We start from the raw sequence: 21,539 nt of genomic DNA, 5'->3' as shown, positions 1-21,539 counted from the left end.
CTCCTACAGAACATTGGAAACACATGGTGCACAGTGCACTGGGCACAGGAAGGGAGTTGCACCCTAGGTGAACACAGCTCTGTCCCTGATTATAAAGCAGCAATGAAACACAAAGTAACCGTCTCCCAGAACCAAGGTTAAAATAACTGACAGGAACACAGAGTGGTCACAGACACAGTTGTACTCCCAGCTACACCGGAGACTGAAACAGGTCTGCTGGAAGCCACTGGTTCACAGTCAGCTTGGCAACACACAGAGTCTATAAATATCCCGTTCTCTCAATGTGTAAAAGTGTTTGTCTGAATGCTTATCCCGTTCTCTCAATGTGTAAAAGTGTTTGTCTGAATGCATGTATGTGTGTGCAGCACGTGCATGTCTGGTACTCAGAGATGGAAAGAGAGTGCCCCAACCCTTAGAACTGGATTTACAAATGGTTGTGAGCCACCATGTGGGTGCTGGGAACCAAACCTGGATCCTTGGCCTGACAACCAAGAATTAATTGCTGTACCATCTCTCCTGCACAGAAACCCTGCCTCTAAATGTGTGTGTGTGTGTGTGTGTGTGTGTGTGTGTGTAAAATGTATATATATGTACATATATGTGTGACATATTTAAATATATAATATATGCTATTTTTATTTTTATGTTATTTATTTTATATATATATATGATTTTTTTTTAATTCCTAAAACTTAGAAAGACCATACTAAATGCTAGCCAAACTGTGAAGAAACTGGACCTCACCTCCACTGCCACTGGGAGTATACGTACAATAAATAACTCCCACAAACAGTTCACAGTGTCTTTCAAAAGTTAAAAAATAAACTGGGTGACACACAGCTGAAATTCCAGCATTCAGAAGCCTGGGGCAGGAGAATTGTGAGTTTGAGGCCAGCATGGGGTACAGAGTGAGAAACCCAATCTCAACAATGGGACCACTGAGCTGCAGGTAACGGTGCTTGTGGTCCCAGCCTGGTGCTGGGGGTCACTGGTCCTCGGGGTCAGTGTAAAGGTGTGCATGGAGAGAACCAGCTCCACAGAGTCGCCCTCTTGTCATACGCATTCCCTCTTTTAATACACACTGAGAACTTAAAGGTAAAAATACCAGAGCACGTAAAAAGCTATCCTACTTCAACCCAAGAGAAAGGCAATATCCACCTACAGATGAATGGATTTGCCATTATATCCACACAATGGAATACTATTCAGTCACCAAAAAAGTTAAAAGAAAAATAAACTAATAAGAGTTGCCCTGTGAAACTTTAATCCCTGGACAAAGCAGAAGCAGAGGCAAGTAGATCTCTGAGAGTTTGAGGTCAGCTGATCTACGTAGAAAGCTCCAGGACAGCCAGAGGCACATAGAGAGATCTTGGAGAGAGAGAGAGAGAGAGAGACAGAGAGAGAGAGAGAGAGAGAGAGAGAGAGAGAGAGAGAGAGAATGAATTGCCCCATGACCAGACATCACAGCCAGCACTCAGACAGATGCAGACCAGCCAAGGCCGCAGAGTGAGACCTTGTCTCAAAAGAGTTGCCCTAGAGGTGGGCAACGTAGCTCACTGAGTATGCTGATTACCTAGCTTGCACATAATCACGGTAGTCTGGAGGCAAGGATAGGAGAACCAAAAGGTCAGACTCAGTGAGATGGCTCAGTGGGTATGGGCCCTTTCAGCCAACACTAATGACCTAAGCTGGATTCCCAGGACCCACGGGGTAGAAGAAAATGGGCTCTTACAGGTTGTCCTCTGACCTCAACACAAGATGCCTGGTACACATTCTAGGACTCTAAACTGCTGTTTCTGGCAACACAAATTGAGAGAGCTATTCTGTGCTGTATTCCTACTAACAAAAACAAAACAAACAAACAAAAAGGCATAGGCATTGTCAGCTTCCTCACAGGAGATCCCAAACCATGCTCCAAACTTCAGAAGACCATTTCCCATTTGCATAGCTAAGTCACCTGAACAGCAGGCTGTCAGCGCATCTCCAGAGAGTTTCAGAGGGACTGGGTACCCACAGGGTCTGTTCCCTGGGTGGCTTGAGTTCCCCAAGGCCCTGAGTAAGCTCCTGTCAGCCTTGGTTCCCGGGGAGAAATCCAACCCAGACTGCTTCATTTCTCTAGCTGACTCTGACTGACATAAAAACTACTGTTTTCCACTCTCCTAGGAGAACTTGATTTAATCCCAGCACAGGCAAAAGAGGAGAAAGCACTGACAAAGCCTTGAAAAGATAAGGACATTAGTTAAGGGCTAGGGAGATGGCTCAGTGGGTAAAAGCACTTGTTTGAATCCCCAGAACCCACGTAAAAAGCCAGATGTGCAGAGTCTGTGCAGGGAGATGCACCCAGGAGAATGCCTAGCAGCTCAGAGAGCAGCAAGTCTGCAAAACACAATGGAAACCCACGGCGACCTCCCTTCAAAGTGGAAGGCAAGGGCCCACATGCAAGAAAGTCCTCAGCCCTTCATACGCACGCACATGAACACACACACACACACACACATGTACATACGTGCACACGTGCGCATGAATGCCCACCTAGGATGCATGAGGAGTACTCAGCCTTTTATATGTTCACCACATATACACACATGACCACCTAGGATGATACACAAGGCCTTAAGTTCCGTCCCCAACAATTTCTCAGGAGGGGAAAAAATATTTTAAGTAGTGGCAGGAATATAAAGAATTTACTAAAGTAGTCTAGTGTAATGATACACATTTGTAATCCTGGTATTCAACAAAGACAGGATTGTAAGATTGAGTTCAAAGCCAGCCTGAACAAAGCAAGATTCTGGTTTTTTTTTTGTTTTTTTTTTTTTAAAAAAAAAAGAATTTACTGAGAAAACTATTGTGGTAGTTTGATAAGAATGGTTCCTATAGGCTCATATAATTGAATGCTTAATCATCAGGAAGTGGAACTGTTTGGAAGGATTAGGGGGTGTGGCCTTGTTGAAGGAGGTGTGTTATAATCATGCAAGCACATGCAAGGATAGAATTGTATATTATGTAAATGTTAAACATATGTATAACTGGGGTTACTCTATAAACTTGTTCAGTTTTTACCTTAAATTTTTATAAACTGTTTGTGTGTGTGTGTCTGTGTGTCTGTGTGTTTCTGGGTGTGGGTACGGGCATACATCTGCAGAGGCCAGAAGCTTCCGATCCCCTGGCACTGGAGTTACAGGTGGTTGTGAGCTGTCTGATGTGGGTGCAGGGAATCACACTTGGGCTCTTTGAGAAACCAGGCACCTTTATGCTGGTACTCTCGTTCTTCTTAATGTCTGCACAGCGTTCCAGCGTAGAATTAAGCCAGGATTCACTTAGAGAGCACGGAGACTGTTTCTTTAAGATGGCTTCAGTTATACAGTGTGGAAAATGAATTCTAATTCTCCTCTCACCAACCACTGCCTGGGGTTCTCTCTGCTTCACACCTCTCATAAAATCCTAACATGGAGGCAGATCTCATAGAAGAGAGTTGTATTCACTGCTCAATAGGAGTGGTTATGCCTGAGGGACCCTGATACCTGTGGGCCTGAGAACAGCTTCACTCATAGGAAGTAATAGCTATAATATCCTCTGTGTGTGTGTGTGTGTGTGTGTGTGTGTGTGTGTGTGTCTGTGTGTGTCTGTGTGTGAAAGAGTGTGTGTGTGAATGCATGTTTGAGAGAGAGAGTGTGTGTGTGTGAGAGAGAGATAGAGTGTGTGTATGAGTGTATGTGGAGTGTGTGTGTGTGTGTGTGTGTGTGTGTGTGTGTTCTCTTCCCCTTATGGATCAGTTTGAGCTCTCAGTGCAATGTCTGCTTGCTGCCATACCCTCTACTATGAAGATAATGGACTGACCCTCTGACCCTGTAAGCCAGCCCCAATTAAATGCTTTCTTTTTTCAAGAGTTGTCTTGGCCATGGTGTCTGTTCACAGCAATAGAACAATGACTAAGACAATTATATACTTCAATAAAAATATTTTCTTTGTTGTTTTTGTTTGTATGTCAAGACAGGGTCTCATGTAGCCCAGACTGACTTCACTTGCTATGTAGCTGAGGGATGACCTTGAACTTCTGACCCTCTGCCCCAGGAGCTGGGATGACTGACAGGTCTGCATTGTTACTTACCAACACTCCTGGTTTCTGAGGTGCTGGGGATGAAGCCAAGGCTTCCTGCATGCCAGTCCAGCACTTTCCAGCTCACCTGTACCCCAGACCTCAGAAAACTTCCTTTTGACAGAGAAACCAGGCGCTGCACACTTACATGCCCAGTACTGGGGAGACTGAGGCAGGAGGACTGCTCCAAGTGTGAGGCCAGCTTGGTCTACACAGTGAATTCTAAGACTACATCCTGAGACTTCATCTCATAAAACAGAACCAAACAAAAACGATCATCTGTGGAAAATTTGACTAGTTCCACTAATTATAAAAATGGCTATCATTCAGCTACTCATGAAAATACAAAACGCGAGGAGTACATTTTTCCAGCCCATAAATCATGTCACATAATTATAAAAGTAAAACCAGTACAAAGCCTTGAAAAAAAAAAACGCTTAGGAATTACCTAATGACTAGAATGCCTCATTTGGTGATCAATAAGCAACGTGACATAAATTTTAAAGTAGAAACAGAGTACTTGCTGTTTTAAAAAAAAAAAACAGAAACCGCTAACATTCGAAAGAACAGATCGATAAGAAAATGTATACCATAAAACATAATTAACTTGTCAGATACTAAAACTTTGTAATATTTACAGTTGATAATAATCTGGCGAATGAGACACAAACTCACTATAGCTGCTAATTATAAAATGTCATTCACAAAAATAAAAACATCATAAAACAGCAAGAGGAAAAATAACCCCAGAGATGCAAGTTTATTGCTTTAATGCTCTGATAGAAAATAGATTTTATGCCAACTCCAATCAAATAGCAGAAAGTAGTCTGCAAGGGCATGCTAGCACTCTGTCTCAGATGATTTTTATTTTTGAGACAGTGTCTTATTTACCCCAGGCCAGGTTGAACTCCTAATCCTCCTGCCTCCACCTCCCAAGAGCCTGGAGTACAGCTGGTACCACAACATCCGACATGGCCTTAGACTTGATTTGAAAGGAGAAACGAGGCTCCCTAGAACAGGCTTTTGTCAACTGTAAGAAGCCATGTGTACTTACACACTTCTTCCCTGTTCTCAGTAGCCGAGGCAGAGGACTGTTGTGAGTTAGAGGCCAGCTTGGGCCACATGAGTTGGCAGCCAGCCTGGGCTTTACAGTGAGACTCTGTTTCTAGACAAACAATAACAACAACAAACGTAACAAAAGGATTTCAATCACAGAACAGATCTCACTAAATAGGCATCTTGGAAGAAATCCCCCAGAGATGAACAGAAACATCATGAAAGATACACAGCAGCTTACTGACATAAACCTCACACACAGACATTCTGAGAAAGTTTCAGAATGCCTATGGTAAAGGACAAACCACCGGAAGAGAACGTTACCTGCAAAAGGATAATAATCTACTGAGCTAGGTGTGGGGACCCACCCTTTTAATCTCAGCACTGGGGAGGCAGAGGCAGGCAGATCTCTGTGAGGCCTGGTCTCACACTAGAGATCCAGGACAGTCAGGGTTACAAAGAAAGAGACTCTGGCTATAAACAAACAAACAAACAAGTCTATATGACAGATACTTAACAGTGAATCCCCCAGAACAAGTTAATTTCTTCAAAGTTCTAAGAGAAAAATATTTTGAACCCAAAATTCTATAAAGACCCAAACTAACAATATACATGATGATAAAGACATTTTAAGGAATGCAGAGATTTAGAACATTTAGCATCAACACGTTTTGTGGGGAAATTTTAGATAAGAACATGGTTCAGCAAGGTGAGACACAATGGAAACTTAAGGGTGATGTCGGCTCGGGGTGCGGAGCAAGCAAGAGTGCACACAGGAGATGCGAGCCTCACTACGCTTTTGTTAAGGTATTTATTCTCTGTGTATGAGTGTATGAATAGGTGTATATGTTTTTCTTAATGTATTCATTCTCTGTGTGTGAGTGTTACGATTACATGTATGTCTGTGTACCATGTGCACCTGGTGCCCAGGGAGCCACAAGGGGGCATCGGGTCCCCTGGACTGGAGTTACCAATGGTTATGTGGAGCCCTGTGGGTCCTAACCCAGGTCCTCTGCCAAGAGCAGCCAGTGCTCTTAAACTCCCAGCCATCTCTCCAGCCTGGGAAATAAAGTCTTAAAAAGTAGATATGGCATCAGGTGTGGTGGCGTGGGCCTGTAATCCTAGCATTTGGGAGGCACAGAGCAGGCTGATCTCTGTAAATTGTACATGGTGAAAGCCTGTCTCAGAATCAATAAATAGGTGACGAGGCAACTGAAAGGCACAGAGAAATAAAGTGACAGACAGGGAAAATAGGCAACTCCGGGCCAGCTCCTCAGAGGGAGGGAACCAGAAGCCACAACTACAAGCTAAGCCCGGAAGCCCTAACAGCAAAAGAACAGGTCCCTCAAGCCTCGAGTCAGCCTAAGGACTGTCTGACAGCGACTCCTCCTACGGGAAGGCTCGGACTGAAGAACATATGGCAGAGTGCCGCAGCCGTAACAAACAGCGAGACTGGAGTAGCAGCCTTCTCTGAGCAAAGGACAGCCCAGAAGCAGACAGAGTCACTCTGGCTTCTAGCAGACCTTGAGAGAGAAGGAGCAGAGCTCTGGGATTTAGTGGGGTTTGGGGGACAAGAGGACAACTAGGGACCGGGGGTACAGCTAGATGGCAGGACGCTTGAATGTAAGCTCAATCTTCAGCCAAAGGGGGTTGGTGATGGCGGAGCACTTGCCTAGACAGAGCCTGGGCTGGATCCTTATCGTAGACCAGGTGAGGTAGCACAGGCCTGTAATGCCATAATTGGAAGGGACAAGTAGGTGGGTCAGAAATTAGCAGTCTTCCTCAGATACATAGTTAGAGGTGAGACAAGGAGTGGCACCCGAGACCCTGTACCACCCTCACGCCCCCCCCCCCCCCCGAAAAGGCAACAAAGAGTTAAGAGGAATGGCAAGGAGGAAGAGAAAGAATTCCGTCCCCAAACTATTCCTAAAAGTACTGAGGGAAGGAACCCAGTCCCGAGCAAGACCACGAGCACCAGAACCAAGTAACACACGCCAACAAAGAAAACAAAGCTATGGCCCAGTTCCCTGGATGAGTGTACACGTTCTCAATAAAACACCTGAGAACCACTGAACGAAGAGAGCAAGTGAGGCCAGGGGCTTGATCCCCACAGTGCGAATTCACGAAGTAAAATGCCTTCGAACCAAATTCAGCAAAAATATTAAAGAGATCACACACCAAGATACAGTCAGCTTCATTTCAAGAATTCCCCTTTCATCACACAGAAATCAATAAATAAAACACAGCACATAAATCAAATCAAGGACAAAAGTTAAACAACCATCTCAACACAGAGAGAAAAAGCCTCACTGGGTCCCATATCACTTCACAAAAACAAAACAAAAAAACAAAAACAACAACAAAAAAAAAAACCCAACCTGAAAACACCAGGCCATGCTGGCACATGCCTTTAATCCCAGCACTCAGGAGGCTCAGGCAGATATATCTCTGAGTTTTCGGCCAGCCTAGTCTACAGAGCAAGTTCCAGGACAGCCAGAGCTTCACAGAGAAACCTTGTCTCAAAACAAACAGGCAAACAAAAAGCCTAAAGGAATTTGAAGCAGACGGACATCGCCATAACATGACAAAGGTGAGAAAGGACAAACGCACAGCCAAATCTACAGCAAACTCTCCCCCTCCCCATGATTTTCAGTACAGTGCTTGCGTTCTCTAGCAGAAGTTATTCAAGAGTAAGAAAAGAGGGCACAAGTAGGATAAAAAAAAAAAAAAAAAAAAAAAAAAAAAAAAACAGATTAGCTGGGCAGTGGTGGTGCACACCGTTAATCCCAGCACTTGGGAGGCAGAGGCAGGCCAATTTCTGAGTTCGAGGCCAACCTGGTCTACAGAGTGAGTTCCAGGACAGCCAGAACTTCACAGAGAAACCCTGTTTCGAAAAATAAATAAAAAAATAAAAATAAATAAATAAATAAAAAAAAAAAAAAATAAAAAAACAACCAAACCAAAAAAAAAAAAAAAAAAAAGCCAGATTATCCCTCTTTGAAAATGATGAGGTCTACATTTAAGATCATCTTCCATTGCAGTGACTCCAAGGCTAGCCCCAGCTATTTTGAGACTGTCTCAAAGTAAAATATTAAATGATTAAATTACCTAGTAATAAACCCAACCAAGGGGGCACAATGAAAACAGTGAAGGAAGAAACTGGAGAGACTTGGCGGCAGACGCAGCTCAGGAGGAGGAGGGTTGCCCCAGGACTCACAGGGCCCAGAGCTTCAGCTTTAGCACCACAAAAACCAAGAGCAGTCGTTCACAGCTATGACGCCAGAACAGATGTGGAGGCAGAATGATCAGAATAGGATGGAGAACCCATGGCTAAAGAGACAGCCCAGTGGCAAGAGCACAGGCTGCTCCACCAGAGCACCTGGGTATTCCCAGACTCACATGCAGCTCACAGCTGTCCGTAGCTCCAGTTGAGGGATCTGATGTCTTCTTTTGGCCTCCGTGGGCACAAGGCATGCACGTGGCACACTGACATACATGGAGGCAAAACCTCACACACATAAAATTAAAAAAAAACAAACCCATACAACTAACAATCATTTAAGTTTTAGCAAAGATGAAAAGACAACCTGTTCTGCAAAGGATGCTGGGAAAACTGGATACACAGTGAAACTAGAGCCCTCGCTCACCCTGTACAAAATCAATTCAAACTAGACCAAAGACCTTAATGTGCAACTTGAAAGGAAAATCAGGGAATACACCTTGAGAGATCTAGACAAGGAACTGCAGAAAAGTCCTTCAGTAGCTCAAAAAATAACACTGGGAATGACTGGGAAGGGACCTAGAGAGCTGGCACAGTGGGTCACTGCACTTGGTGCTCTGGCAGAGGGCCTGGATTCCAAGTACCCATGTGATAGCTTACAACCATCCATACCTCTATTTCCAGTGAAACCGACACTCTTTTCCAAACTCTTTTCCACAGGCACCAAGAACATGTGTAGTCCACATACGTATACATACATACATACATACATACATGCAGCAAAGCACTTGTATACATCATGGTGGTTTGAAAAGGAATGCCCTCCACCCCCATGTTCTAGTGCTTGACCCATAAGGAGTGGCACTGTTAGTCGGTATGGCCTTGTTGAACTAGGTATATCCTTGTTGGAGGAAGTGTGTCATTGTGGGGGTGGGCTTTGAGGTCTCAAATGCTCAAGTTTGGCCCAGTGTGGTTCACAGTCTCCTTCTACTGCCTGCAGATCCAGGCGTAGAACTCTCAGCTCCTTCTCCAGCATTATGTCTGCCTGCACGGTGCCATGCTTCCTAGCACGGTGATAGCACCCTCTGAACCTGGAAGTCAGCCCCAATTAAATGTTTGCCTTTACAAGAGTTGTCTTGGTCATGGTGTCTCTTCACAGCAATAAAACTCTAAGACACATAAAACAAAACATGCTATCCGGGCAGTGATGGCACACGCCTTTAATCCCAGCAGTTGGGAAGCAGAAGCAGGAGGATATCTGTGAGTGTGAGGCTAGCCTACTCTGCAGAGCTAATTCCGGGAAAGCCCAAGTTACAGAGAAACTCTGCCTCGAAAAAAAAAAGGCAAGAAAGAAAGAAAAAGAAAGAGAGAGAGAGAGACAGAGAGAGAGAAAGATTGATTTGACTAATGTAGGTAGGCATATGCCTTTAGTCTCAGCCCCCTGGAAGCAGAAACAGACTGATCTCTGTGAGTATGAGTCCAGTCTGGTCTACATAGGGAGTTCTAAGCCAGCTAGAGCTACATAGTGAGACCCTGTCTCAAAAAAAAAAAAAAAAAAAAAAAAAAATCTTTTTAAAGACTTGACTAATAGAACTGCATAAAATTAAAAAGCTTTTTCACAGCAAAGGAAGTCAGCAGAATGAACAGCAGGCTGCATAATGGAAGAATACCTTTGCCAACTAAGCATCTGAGGGAGACTGAGTATCGTGACTCTATAAAGAACTCGGACCAGACTTAGTGGCTCTCACCTGTAATCTCAGAACTGGAAAGACGAGACAAGAAGATTGGCAAGAGTTTGAGGCCAGCCTGGGCTACAAGCCTACAGTACAGTGGGAAAGCCTGTCTCAAAGACAAAGGAAAACAAACTAGCAAGTGTGGTGGAGCACACCAGTGATCTCAGCACCTGAGAGGTGGAGGCAGGACGATCAGGGTTACAAGGTCAGACTCACGTCTGTAGTAAGTTCAAAATCAGCCTGGGATACATGAAAACTAGTCTCCAAAAAGAAAAAAAATCAGGAAGACATCTATGGTGGCTGGCATGAGAACGGCCCCATAGGTTCATATGTTTGATCCCTGGTTTGGTGGAGCTGTGTGGGAAGGATTAGGAGGTATGGCCTTGTGGGCAGAAGTGTGTCACTGGGGGATGGCTTTAAGGTTTCAAAAGACTCAGGCCATTCCCAACGTGTTCTCTGCTTCATGTTTGTGGATCGAGATCTGAGTTGAGTTCTCAGTCACTGCCCTGCCATGTCTGCTGCCTGCTTCCTGCTACTTCTCAAAAGCATGGACTCTAACCTTCTGAAACTATAAACCTAACTAAACATTTTCTTCTGTAGGTAGCCTTGGTCATGGTGTTTTATTGCAGCAACAGAAAAATAACTAAGACAGCAACCCAGTGTCAGACTTTGGGCCACATATGTGCACGTGTGTGCACATGCGCACACGCACACGCGCACACACACACACACACACACACACACACACAATTTTAAGGAACAAAAAACCCAAAACAAACCAGAAACCACCAGGTGTACCAGCTATAGGCATTTTCCATATCTAAATAAAACCTAGTACTTTATCTAGCAAAGCTTGGGTTTCTTATATCCTAATGCTATAAATATGTAATAATGAGAGTAAAATCGCAAATAGTAGCTGGATATGGTAACACAGACCTATATTTGGAGCATTTTAGAGGTTTGAGGCAGGAAAATCATGAGTATGCACAAAGTTGATGCTCAAAAACAAACAAAAAATTAACATATTGCCCAGTTGTTTTAGAGAGAGAACGGTATCCCCCATTGAAACACCTCATAAGGAAATATAAATTTCCTCAAATATACACCCCACAAAGAAACTATTGAAAACAAACAATAACAAAATTACTACCCTGAGAGCTAATGCCAACTTTCAACTCTTTTTTTATTTCAATATGGTAATTATTTAATAAAGTATGCATGATATAATCTAAACAAGTTGACTTGGATTGTAGCTCATAGGGAGAGTACCTCTCTAGCACACACGAGGTCTTAGGTCCATTCCCTAACACATGCACACATAAATATTATAAATATATAAATCATATTAGTATATATAAATTGTGTTTTTGTATAAACACAGAGAGAAGAAAGAAAGAAGACAAATACTACCCAAAAACTTAAACCACGAGGAAAATTAAATGACGAAGAGAGGGAGTTCCTGCAGAGGGCACAAGGGGTAAAGATGTTTGCCACCAAGCCCACACACAATTAGTTTTATAGAGAAAGGCTAGAGAGTTAGCTCCAAGGCTGGGAGCAATGATTGTTCTTCCAGAGAACCTGGGTTCAATTCCCAGCACCCACACGGCAGCTCACAACCATCTGTAACTCTAGTTCCAGGGATCCTGCACTCTCTTCTGCCTCTGAAGGCACTGGGCTTGCATGTGGTACACAGATATTATATATATAGTCAAAGCACCCATAAACACAAAATAAAAATTAAATTAAAAAACAAATTTAAAAAAGAAAAGCTTCACTGTAACAGAAAACATTTTCCTCACATCATGGGAAACATTTTTCTTTTGATCCACAAGAAAACCATTTCACTTACTAGCATGCTTATCGGCAAGCATTATAAGAGTGTTGGAGATATCACGTCTTCTATAAAAGCAGACTACTTTTGCTTCCACGTTGCCGCTTGCAGTCTAAGAAATAAGAAAAAGAAAAGTCATGTGGGACCTGAAGTCTCAAATGATAAATGTGCCTAAAGGCTGGATGTGGCGGCATATGCCTATAATCCCTGCACTTGGGAAGCTATGGCAGAAGGATTGCTCAAAGTTAGAGGCCAGTCTGATGTGCATAGAGTCCCACACCAGGCAGGACTACAGAGCAAGACACTGTCTCAAAAAAAACAAACAGTGAAACGTGGACAGAAGGAATGGGAGAAGAGCTCCCCCTAATCTGTGTGTGTGGATAAGACAGGGTTTCACATAACCCAGGCTGGCCTTGAACTCACTTTCCTCGGGCATGCACAGCCATATCAGAAAGATTCATCCCTCCAATATTAAAGGCACCAGTAATTTGTTCATGATATTGAAAGCTACCCCCTCAAACCCATCCGCCAACAGCACAGATTAAATATAACATCACCAAGCCCCAGCTCTAGGGGCTTAGCCAGCATGCAGGACAGACCTAGAAAGACACCCTCTGCACAGCCAATACACTTAGTTTACTTCACATAGGAAAATACCCAAAACTGTAAGTTCCCCGGAGCTCTTACGTCTTCTGACTAGTCTAGAATACAATCAGCATGTGGCTCAACTTAATTTACTGCAGCCGAGGCCCAGGCTCCTATTCTAATCTCTATAAATTCTGCAGCTTTCAAGCGGGTCAACCACTCACTAGCGCGTTCTTCATAAAGAACACATAGATTATAATATAAAGTGTTACTGTAATGTCCAATTTCTAACAAACGTGGCACACGCACGTTTCAGAATGGATCTGGACTTACAGATATATTCAAATATAAAGAACATATACCATAATAAATTTGCCAGTTTTACTAAGATCAGCAGCAATATTTTAGAGAGAAATTGCACTGTGGAGATAGTGGCCCTTCAAATTGAAATTATATTAAATTCCTATCCAAATGCCAATATATTTCATAATGTTGTGATCAAACTCATCCTCCAGAAGCAATGAGCCAGCAATCTGCTAAATGAACAGGCCGATATTTCATGTAAATAAAATCTAGAGCGCCACTCCAAGCTTTCTCATTTCTGTCTCATTAGTGTGCTCTCCTAACAGCAAGGCTCTATAAAGATGATTAAATTCTCAGATAAACCCGCTTCAGGGATAAAGACGTTGCTCAGAACATTTCGCCTTTTACTTTGTTTTTTTTAAACTTTCTTTGTTTTAAGTCAAAATCTCACAACATAACACAGGCTGGCTTAGAACTGGTAACCCTCCTGCCTCAGCTTACCTAGTGCTAGAAGAGGTGTGCAGCATCACACCTGGACAGAAAAATAGGTGGAGGGGGCTGGGCATGCTGGCACTCACCTTTAGTCCCAGCACTCTCGAGGCAGAGGCAGGTGGATCACTGAGTTCGAGGCCAGCCTGGTCTACAGAGAGAGTTCCAGGACAGCCAGGGCTACTCAAAGAAACCCTGGAGGCGGGGGTGGGAGGTGGGGTGGTGGTGGAGAGGGTCTCTTTGGGACTGAAGAGATGGCTCAGCAGTTAAGAGTGCTGGCTGCTCACTTCCAAAAGACTCTGGTTCAATTCCCAGCACACACATGGCAGCTCACAACTGTTTGTAACTGTCTGTAATAATATCCTCAAGACTAAAGGGTGTGACTTGGGGACAAGGTGCACTCTTAGCCTGGGGTTTAGTCCCTAGCAACAAAACCCTCATCCTGGGCCACATGCACTCCTGACTATTGGATGGCTCAATAGTGCGGTATTGTTCTTCTCTCAGGACTACAGTGCCTTTGTTCTTCCTCAGGCCTACAGTACACCATGGTTCTTCCCTTCCATAAAGCGCACACAAACCATTTCTCTGAAGGTCTGCTATTCTAAATAATGACCCGTTGAGCACCGGTGGGTCTGTTCCAGTTTCTGAAGTGAGGATCTACCACAGTGAGTGGAGGGGTTCGGGGCGCATGTGTTCTGAATGCCAAGAGTTAACTCTGAGCTCAGGGAGTCACCACTGCTGGAGATCACAGAGACAGAACATCAAGAATTGAAGATTAGTCTGGGCTTCAAAGCAAGCCCTTGTCTCAAAACAAAAACAAAAAACAAGGGCTACAAACATGGTCCAGTATTATAGCACTGGCCTAGCATGTTCAAAGCCCTGGGCTCAATTTCCAATACTCCAAATGGGGAGTAGGGGAAAATCAATGGGAAAGCTTTCTAATTTCCATGCTATTACCAAGAGTTCCCAAGTGGCCAGAGGCTCCTGATTAAGACTCCATGAAATGGCTCAAGGGAATCCTTGGGAATTATTTACAAAAGCTTATATATGCAGGTGTGGTAACTCAGTATAACGCCAAAGCTAGAATCTCAGCACTCAATAGGCAGAGGCAGGAGGATTGCCCCAGGTTTACGGCCAGCTCTGTTTACATTGCAAGCTCCAGGCAACAGGGCTACAATCTCAAAAACATGCAAGGGCCTGGTCTCAGTATTTACTACTGAATAGTGTGGTGGTATGTGGGAAGAGAGAGAGATGAAGCTAAAGATATCTCTCAACACCACAGCACAGTCAGGCATGTGAGAGCCCTGCTGTAGTCCAGCATTTAGGAAATCAGGAGTTCAAGACCCACTTCTGCCTCATAGTGAGTTCAAGGCCAGCCTGTACTATGAGTGACCCGGCTTCAAAAAAGAAAAAGATTTTGAGGTCAGCATGAACCACCAAGAAAGTTCAAGAGCAATATGGGAAACAGGAAAACTTGTCTCAATAACAAGTGTGGTGACACACACCTAGCAGAGGTAAGACTTCTGTGCTTTAGAGGCCAACCTGCTCTACACAGGGAGTTCCAGGCTAGTCAGGACTACACAGTGAAACCCAGTCTCAAAAATTAAAATAAAAGCCGGGCAGTGGTGGCACACGCCTTTAATCCCAGCACTTGGGAGGCAGAGGCAGGTGGATTTCTGAGTTCGAGGCCAGCCTGGTCTACAGAGTGAGTTCCAGGACAGCCAGGGCTACACAGAGAAACCCTGTCTCGAAAAACCAAAATAATAATAATAATAAAATAAACTCTATAGGCTCAACCTTTGTTTTTATGGGGTGTGTGTATGTGTGTGTGTATGCATGCATGTATGTATGTATGTATGTGTGTATGTATGTGTGTGTGTACACAAAGAGATCAGAGATCCTGGAATTGCTTCTAACATGGAGGTTCCAGGGTCAGAGATCCTGGAATTGCTTCTGACATGGAGGTTCCAGGGATAGACTCCAGCTCAGGTGCTCAGGCTTGGTGGTGAGTAATTTTACCAACTGAACCCCCCACCTCACTGGTCCTCTCCTCTCCTTTTATATTTCTTTCCTTCTCTATACAGTGCTAGGGCCACGCTTCTAGAAATAGGAAGCGAACGCTGTCCCACTGGGCCACGTGGCCTTGAGGTAAATATTTGAAGGTGATAAATGAAATGCAAAAAGCAAGCAGGAGGCATTTTCGTTTTTGAGACAAGGTCTCGTGCTCTTCAGGCTGGCCTTGAGCTCCCTGTGAGCTGATGAAAACTTCCTATGCCCCAGCCTCTGCCTCCTCTGTACTGGTATGGGTGTGCAGCGCCACACCTAGTTTTTTCTCTGCTGGCCATTGAACCCAGGGCTCTGTGTGTGCTAGGTAAGCTCTCTGCCAACTGAGATGTAGTGGCAACTTCAGACACTGGACAAGTGAAAGTGACGTAAAGCATGTATTTAAGAGATGAAGGCATTAGCCATGGTCTCACAGATAAAGGCAGAATTACAGATGTGCTAAATTTAACATGTAACACACAGGACAGTGTTCTGTAAACATTCAAATGTGTTACCTCTTTGAGTTAGGAGGGTGACAAAACCCAGGACCTTAAACAGTCTGGAACTTTTAAATTCAAAGCTAAAATCTCCTGATGAACACAGTTCAGTATGGTACAGCTCGTGAGCTTCTTTTGCTATGTGATTCAGGACTCTAATCCCTGCATTTAGGAAGCCCAGACAAGAGTACACAGCCAGCCTGGACAACTGTTGGCTTACAGGCAATTCTGCTAGGCTCCTCCCAGGGATCTACCTGCCACCTGCCTTGATTGCCTACCCCCAGGTACAGGCCTCTGATGAAAGGACTGTTAGTTACCCCAGTTCTCTCTCTCCCCCATTCCCACATGTTCTGGCCAATTCCCCTCTCTCCCTTTCTGTCCCTCTCTGCCTCCCCCCTTCTCTGCCCTCATGGCTCTTGCTCCTATCCAACAGCCTCTACCCCTCTCCAGCTCCCTCCTCCTTTATGCCAGGTTTGCTGCATGGTGTGATTTCTCCTGGAGCTCCTTGGCCTGGGCCCGCCAGGTACCACCCCCCCGGGGGGGGGTGGCTTATTATATTTCATAACAGAAACCCTGTCTCAAAACCAGAAACCAGAAACTTCTCTTTTTTACCTTCCCCTAATCTGTACTCAGATGAAGTGACAGTCATCTTTTGGATGAAGAATGTGGAGAAAAAACACATATACATATAAATGTGTACCTATTATATTGTGTTTATTTTCATTACCTGTTTTTCTAAACTAGTGTGTTCCGTGATTCTTATTTCCATCAATAACACACTTTAAGTATTTTAGGATAAGTGGTTGGCACATCGTTAAAGACATTAAGTAAACAATTGTTGAACTAATGACTCTCTAAACTGTCTCACGTTTATGCTAATACATAACATCACTATTCATCAAGTACTTCCGTTCATTTGTTTGCTTGTTGGGTTTGAATGTTTTGAGACAGGATTTCTCTTGTGTAATTCTGGCTGTCCTGGAACTCTTGTAGACCAGGCTGGCCTTCCTAGTGCTAGCATTAAAGGCGTTTGCTCTGGCTGGCTCATTTTCTTTTTTCCATTTATTTTCCTTTCGTTTTTGAAAGATGAGTTCTGTCTCTCACTAGCCTGGAACTCTCCAAGTAGGTTGGCCTGGTTGGCTGGCGAGCCCCAGGGCGAGGATTACAGACCTGAGCCACTAAACCAGTTTTCCTTTCAGGTTCTGGGAATTGAACTCGAGACCTCATGCTTGCAAGGCGAGCTCTTTACCAGCTGAGCCACCGCCTCAGCCTCTCATCTTGTTTCTTAAGACAGTCTCAGTAATACAACCCAGGCCAGGCTCAAACTAGATACTGCGTCAGTCTCCCAAGTGCTAGTACCACGCTGACTCAAATGCTGACTCATTTTACAGTTTTGTGTGTTGGGGGGAGGGGAGGAGGCGGAGACAAGGCCCAGGCTGTGGCCCAGGCTGACACTGAGCTGCCATGTGCCTGACCATAGGCATAAACCACCATGCCTAGTTAGATTTTTCCTTCTAAAGCTAGAGGAGAAATATATTAATTCACTAGCAGATGTGAAACACAGCGCTTGGGAAACTGAGGCAGGAGACTTGACATTTGAAAGTCCATTGTTTAAGCCCAGCTTAAACAAACAAACAAAAATACATAGTACAGTCCTAACTACGAACAGGAATCAAGTTACACAACTGGCCTGATCTTTAAGGCTCAAAGAAATTTGAAGAAACTTACAATCTTTTATTCAGTAACATTAGCCAAAAAAAAAAAAAAACTTTATATAAAAAAACAAATACTCAGATGCCTGCAGAACTCTGTAATCAGTCTGGAACTGAAAGTAAAAAAAAAAAAAAATCACCTCTTAGGCCCTTTACCCACTAACCCTTAAAGGGAAAGCACTTTAGTTTTCAACAGATGATGCAACAACCCTCACCTTGTTGAGTTCCTCTATCCTTCTGATTAGGTACGGGTTGCTGGAGGAATTCTCAAAGTAAACATAATCTGCAAACAAAAAGTTACAGGTCTTTTCAACAAAAAGTTCACATTTGACAGCTCACAGCAGGTTTGTTTGTTTGTTTGTTTGTTTTTGTTTTGACAGGGTCACATCAGGTAGTCTTTAGAGAGCTTGCCTTGTTAACCAGACTGGCCTCAAACACACGTGTACATCAATAAAGGTGTACGACAATCTCTTGGGCTACAACTCTCTACCCCAGGCGACTCCTCTTAAGAAGTAGGTAATCCACTGTAAGGCAGCCTTCATAGCTGTCCCAAGCCTATTACTTTCCTAGAATTCCCACTTCTGACTAAGTAGCCCGAACTCATCTAGAACTCAACACCCGCCTCACACTCTCAAATGTGGAGATTAGTGGCATATACCACGAACCACATCCTGTTTAAGTTTCTTTTTCTTTCAGAAATAGCAGTCCAAGCTGGCAAGAACTGGCGTAGTAGCTGAGTCTGGCCTTTAGCTCCTAAGCCTACTGCTCTCACTCTTTCAGGCTGAATTTACCAGCATGAGCCACAATGGCAACCCTTGATTAATTCTTTAATAAAAAAAAAAAAAGAACAAGACGGGCGGTGGCGGCGCACGCCTTTAATCCCAGCACTTGGGAGGCAGAGGCAGGCGGATTTCTGAGTTCAAGGCCAGCCTGGTTTACAGAATGAGTTCCAGGACAGCCAGGACTACACAGAGAAACCCTGTCTCAAAAAAAAAAAAAACCTTAAAAAAAAAAAAAAGAACAAAACGCTGGGCAGTGGTGGCTCACGCCTTTAATCCCAGCATTTGGGAGGCTGAGGCAGGCGGATTTCTGAGTTCTAGGTCAGCCTGGTCTACAGAGTGTGTTCCAGGATAGCCAGGGCTATACAGAGAAACCCTGTCTCGAAAAACAAAAACAAACAAACAAACAAACAAAAACCCATGACTTGGCGTCATTGAGTGGAGTGGAAAACAAAGGCAGGATTACAAAGCAGAGGCCAGCCTCGAGCTACATACATAAGACTTTGCTTCAAACAAAAACAACAAAAAGTACAAGCCTTATATCCCAGCACTTGGGGGGCAGAGGCAAGCAGATCTCTGTGAGGCCACCCTGGTCTAGGAGTGAGTTCTAGGGCAGCTAGGCCTAAATAGACACCCTGCCTCAAACAAACAAACAAACAAACAAACACCCCACTACAACATGATAGCCAGACCCCTTCATCACTATGTATCAGGGCTCACTAATGCACCATTCCAGAGCACCTCATCCCTCCAATCCAATCAGCCCCGAACGATTCTTACATAAAATTGTTGACCTAAGACAAATTAGGAGAAAAAGAAAGGCTTACCAGCCCAAACTCATTTTAAACATCAACTTAAAAAATAATCCGCGGGCAGAGTGTGTAAAGGAAAGCCATGTAACAAACTTTTCCTTACTCTACCTGGGATGGAGAGGAAAAGGGCTGGGTAGTGGGATTTTTAACCCTTTTATTATATTTGATTCAACTCCATTTAGACCCTTCTTATAAAGAAACCATGGCAAGTTTTCAACCAAACGTACAGAATTTTTCCAAGTGTGGCTTTTTCTCCACAGACTCCGCTGGAAACTTCCCACTATGTGTTTACCTGAGAGACTAGACTGCACAGTCACGGTCTACCTTAGCGGCTCTCTCCCAGCTCTCTGCTGCTAAGTGGCCATTCCCCACCATCATCCATCAGGAGCTCGGCTAATGAGCAAAGACGGAAGAGCAAGTCTCACTCACAAACACGCCACTTATCTGAATTATTATTTTACCAGGAAGGAGGGAGGGAGGGCGTCGTGAGCAGGGAAAGTTTGTTTGACCTTATTTCTCTCTCTTCTGCAGAAGGCTGGGAAGACAGACAGCAGAGCCAACGTCCAGGCTGAGCTCAACTCCCCACCTGGGGCTGCGACTCCCTGGCCCCACACACAGCCCCACTCTTAGGGGGGCTGAACGAGAAACCGAAGGGGATGGGGGTGAAGCAGCGACGGTGCAGGGCCCAGGTTCTGCAAACAGGCCTGTCCAGCTGTGCCCCCATCTGGGCCACCATCGCCCCCAGCCCACACTAACATAGAAGCAGAAGCGGGGGTGGGGGGGGAAGTGCTCCAGCCCCCCCGGTGCCCAAAAGCCACGCGAGGGAAAGGCCACTCAGCTAGGGGGCTTGCAGAGGCCCTGTCCCTTTGGGGCGTTGGTAAAGGGGGTGTCCGATGCGTGTCCCCAGAAGAGGCCTGGCCCTCAGACGCCGGGCAGGAGCGGTGGGGGAGGGGAGTGGGGGTGGGGAGCCCCCTGCGCCCCGCCCGCAGCGCCCTCAGCCCGAGCTCCCGGGCTGCTGGCAGTAAGCGTGCGCCGCCCGGACCCCCGCTCCCACCGCCCGCTCCCCGACGGACCGGGAAGGGCCGAGCCTTCCTACCTCCGACCCGGTACATGTTGGCCGCCATGTCCGCCCGCCCGCCCGCGGAGCCCGAGCCGAGCCCCGCCCGCCGCCGCCGCCTCAGCCTCGACCGCCGCCGCCGCCGCCGCCTCGCCACGGGGGAGGGGGAGGGACGGGGAGGGGACACCGAGGGAGGGGGCTGTACCCGCCCCCAGCGCCGGCAGAGCGACGCCGAGCGGGCCCCGGAGGCCGGAGCGCGGCGGGGACGGAGCGACGGGCTGCGGGGGGCCGAAGACCCCGGGGCCACCCGCACTAGCCTCGGGTAGCACACCAGGGTCAGGGGCTGTGGAAGAACCAGGGTGGGGACAGAGGTTCAGCCACTCGGAGCGTCTCTCCTGCCCGCGTCACCTGTCCACCTTGGGACAGGTTCTCCTTTCCTGCTTCTGTCCCCAGGGACACCCCTCTATGTGTGACCTCAAGCACATGAACGCCCTTCTGGGTACAACTCTCCGATGCAGCCAATGCAGGCGACAGATGCTTGCTTGCGTCCCTCCCTCGTGGTGAGAGGATGTTTGGTGGCTTTAGAGCCTACAGGCCCTGGGGCCAAGAAGACCCTACGTGCTTGCAGCTTGCGCAGTCTGAGACCCAGCTACGAAAAGGGCTAGAAGCTGGCTTTCTCACGCCAACCACATTGGCAGGTCTATCGTGGTTGTGCCAAAACTGAGCTGAACAAAACCGACTCCCCGACATCCTCTGGCCCTGCCTCTAAACAGGCTCTGTGTACAGCGCGTGCTTTGACCAGGAGAGACCTTCAGTACAGGAGGGCTTCCTTTGCCGGTAGAAGAACATGGTTTCCACAGTCTGCCGTCCCCCCTCCCACTCCCCATCAAACGGAGGGGATCGTGTCTAACAGCTTGGGGTTGCTGGACAGCTAACTAGTTTTATGTCAAAAAGCACGCCCCCCCCACCTCCGTTTTTTGTATTAATGGGGATTGAAGCCAGGTCTTTGCACAGGCTAGTCACCCAACTATAGTAGCAACTTTTCATCTTTGTTGGTTTGTTTTTAAATTTTTAGTACAATTATTTACTAATCTATCTATCTATTTATCTATCTATCCATTCCATCTATCGTGTGAGGGCACGAATGCCACGGTGTGTGTGTGTATGTGTGAGATATGAGTCGGGATTCAACTCAGGTAGTCAGTCCTGGCTGTACTGAGCTATCTCACCAACATTACTTGTAGCCTCCTGCCTCTGCCTCTCAAGTGCTGGGTTATATTACAGGTGTGGGATAGCATGCTCCATTAGAAAGCTCTTCAATGGTTC

The 21,539-nt window shown here is 45.6% G+C and overlaps 1 protein-coding gene across 7 annotated transcripts in view; it reads right to left on the bottom strand.

Moving 5' to 3' along the window:
• The window catches only part of Mta3 (metastasis associated 1 family member 3), a 117,190-nt gene extending 96,822 nt beyond the window's left edge, over positions 1–20,368 (bottom strand). For 3 of the 7 annotated variants that reach the window (XM_034513981.2, XM_076942383.1, XM_076942384.1), the window contains exons 1-3: positions 20,253–20,368; positions 17,781–17,848; positions 11,955–12,048 (exon numbers count right to left, since the gene is read on the bottom strand). In XM_034513981.2, coding sequence (XP_034369872.1) covers positions 11,955–12,048; positions 17,781–17,848; positions 20,253–20,280 — 190 coding nt within the window. In that variant the 5' untranslated portion in view covers positions 20,281–20,368. Of the gene's footprint in view, positions 1–11,954; positions 12,049–17,780; positions 17,849–19,448; positions 19,578–20,252 lie in introns of those variants that run through there. The other 4 variants (XM_034513984.2, XM_034513983.2, XM_034513986.2 and 1 more) reach the window with 2 other exon arrangements.
• Positions 20,369–21,539: the final 1,171 nt, after the last annotated feature.

This window comes from Arvicanthis niloticus, chromosome 11 (assembly GCF_011762505.2).
Source record: "Arvicanthis niloticus isolate mArvNil1 chromosome 11, mArvNil1.pat.X, whole genome shotgun sequence".
Lineage (NCBI taxonomy): Eukaryota > Metazoa > Chordata > Mammalia > Rodentia > Muridae > Arvicanthis > Arvicanthis niloticus.
The sequence above is the reverse complement of the archived record's forward strand: the minus strand, read 5'-3'. Positions and strand labels throughout refer to the sequence as shown.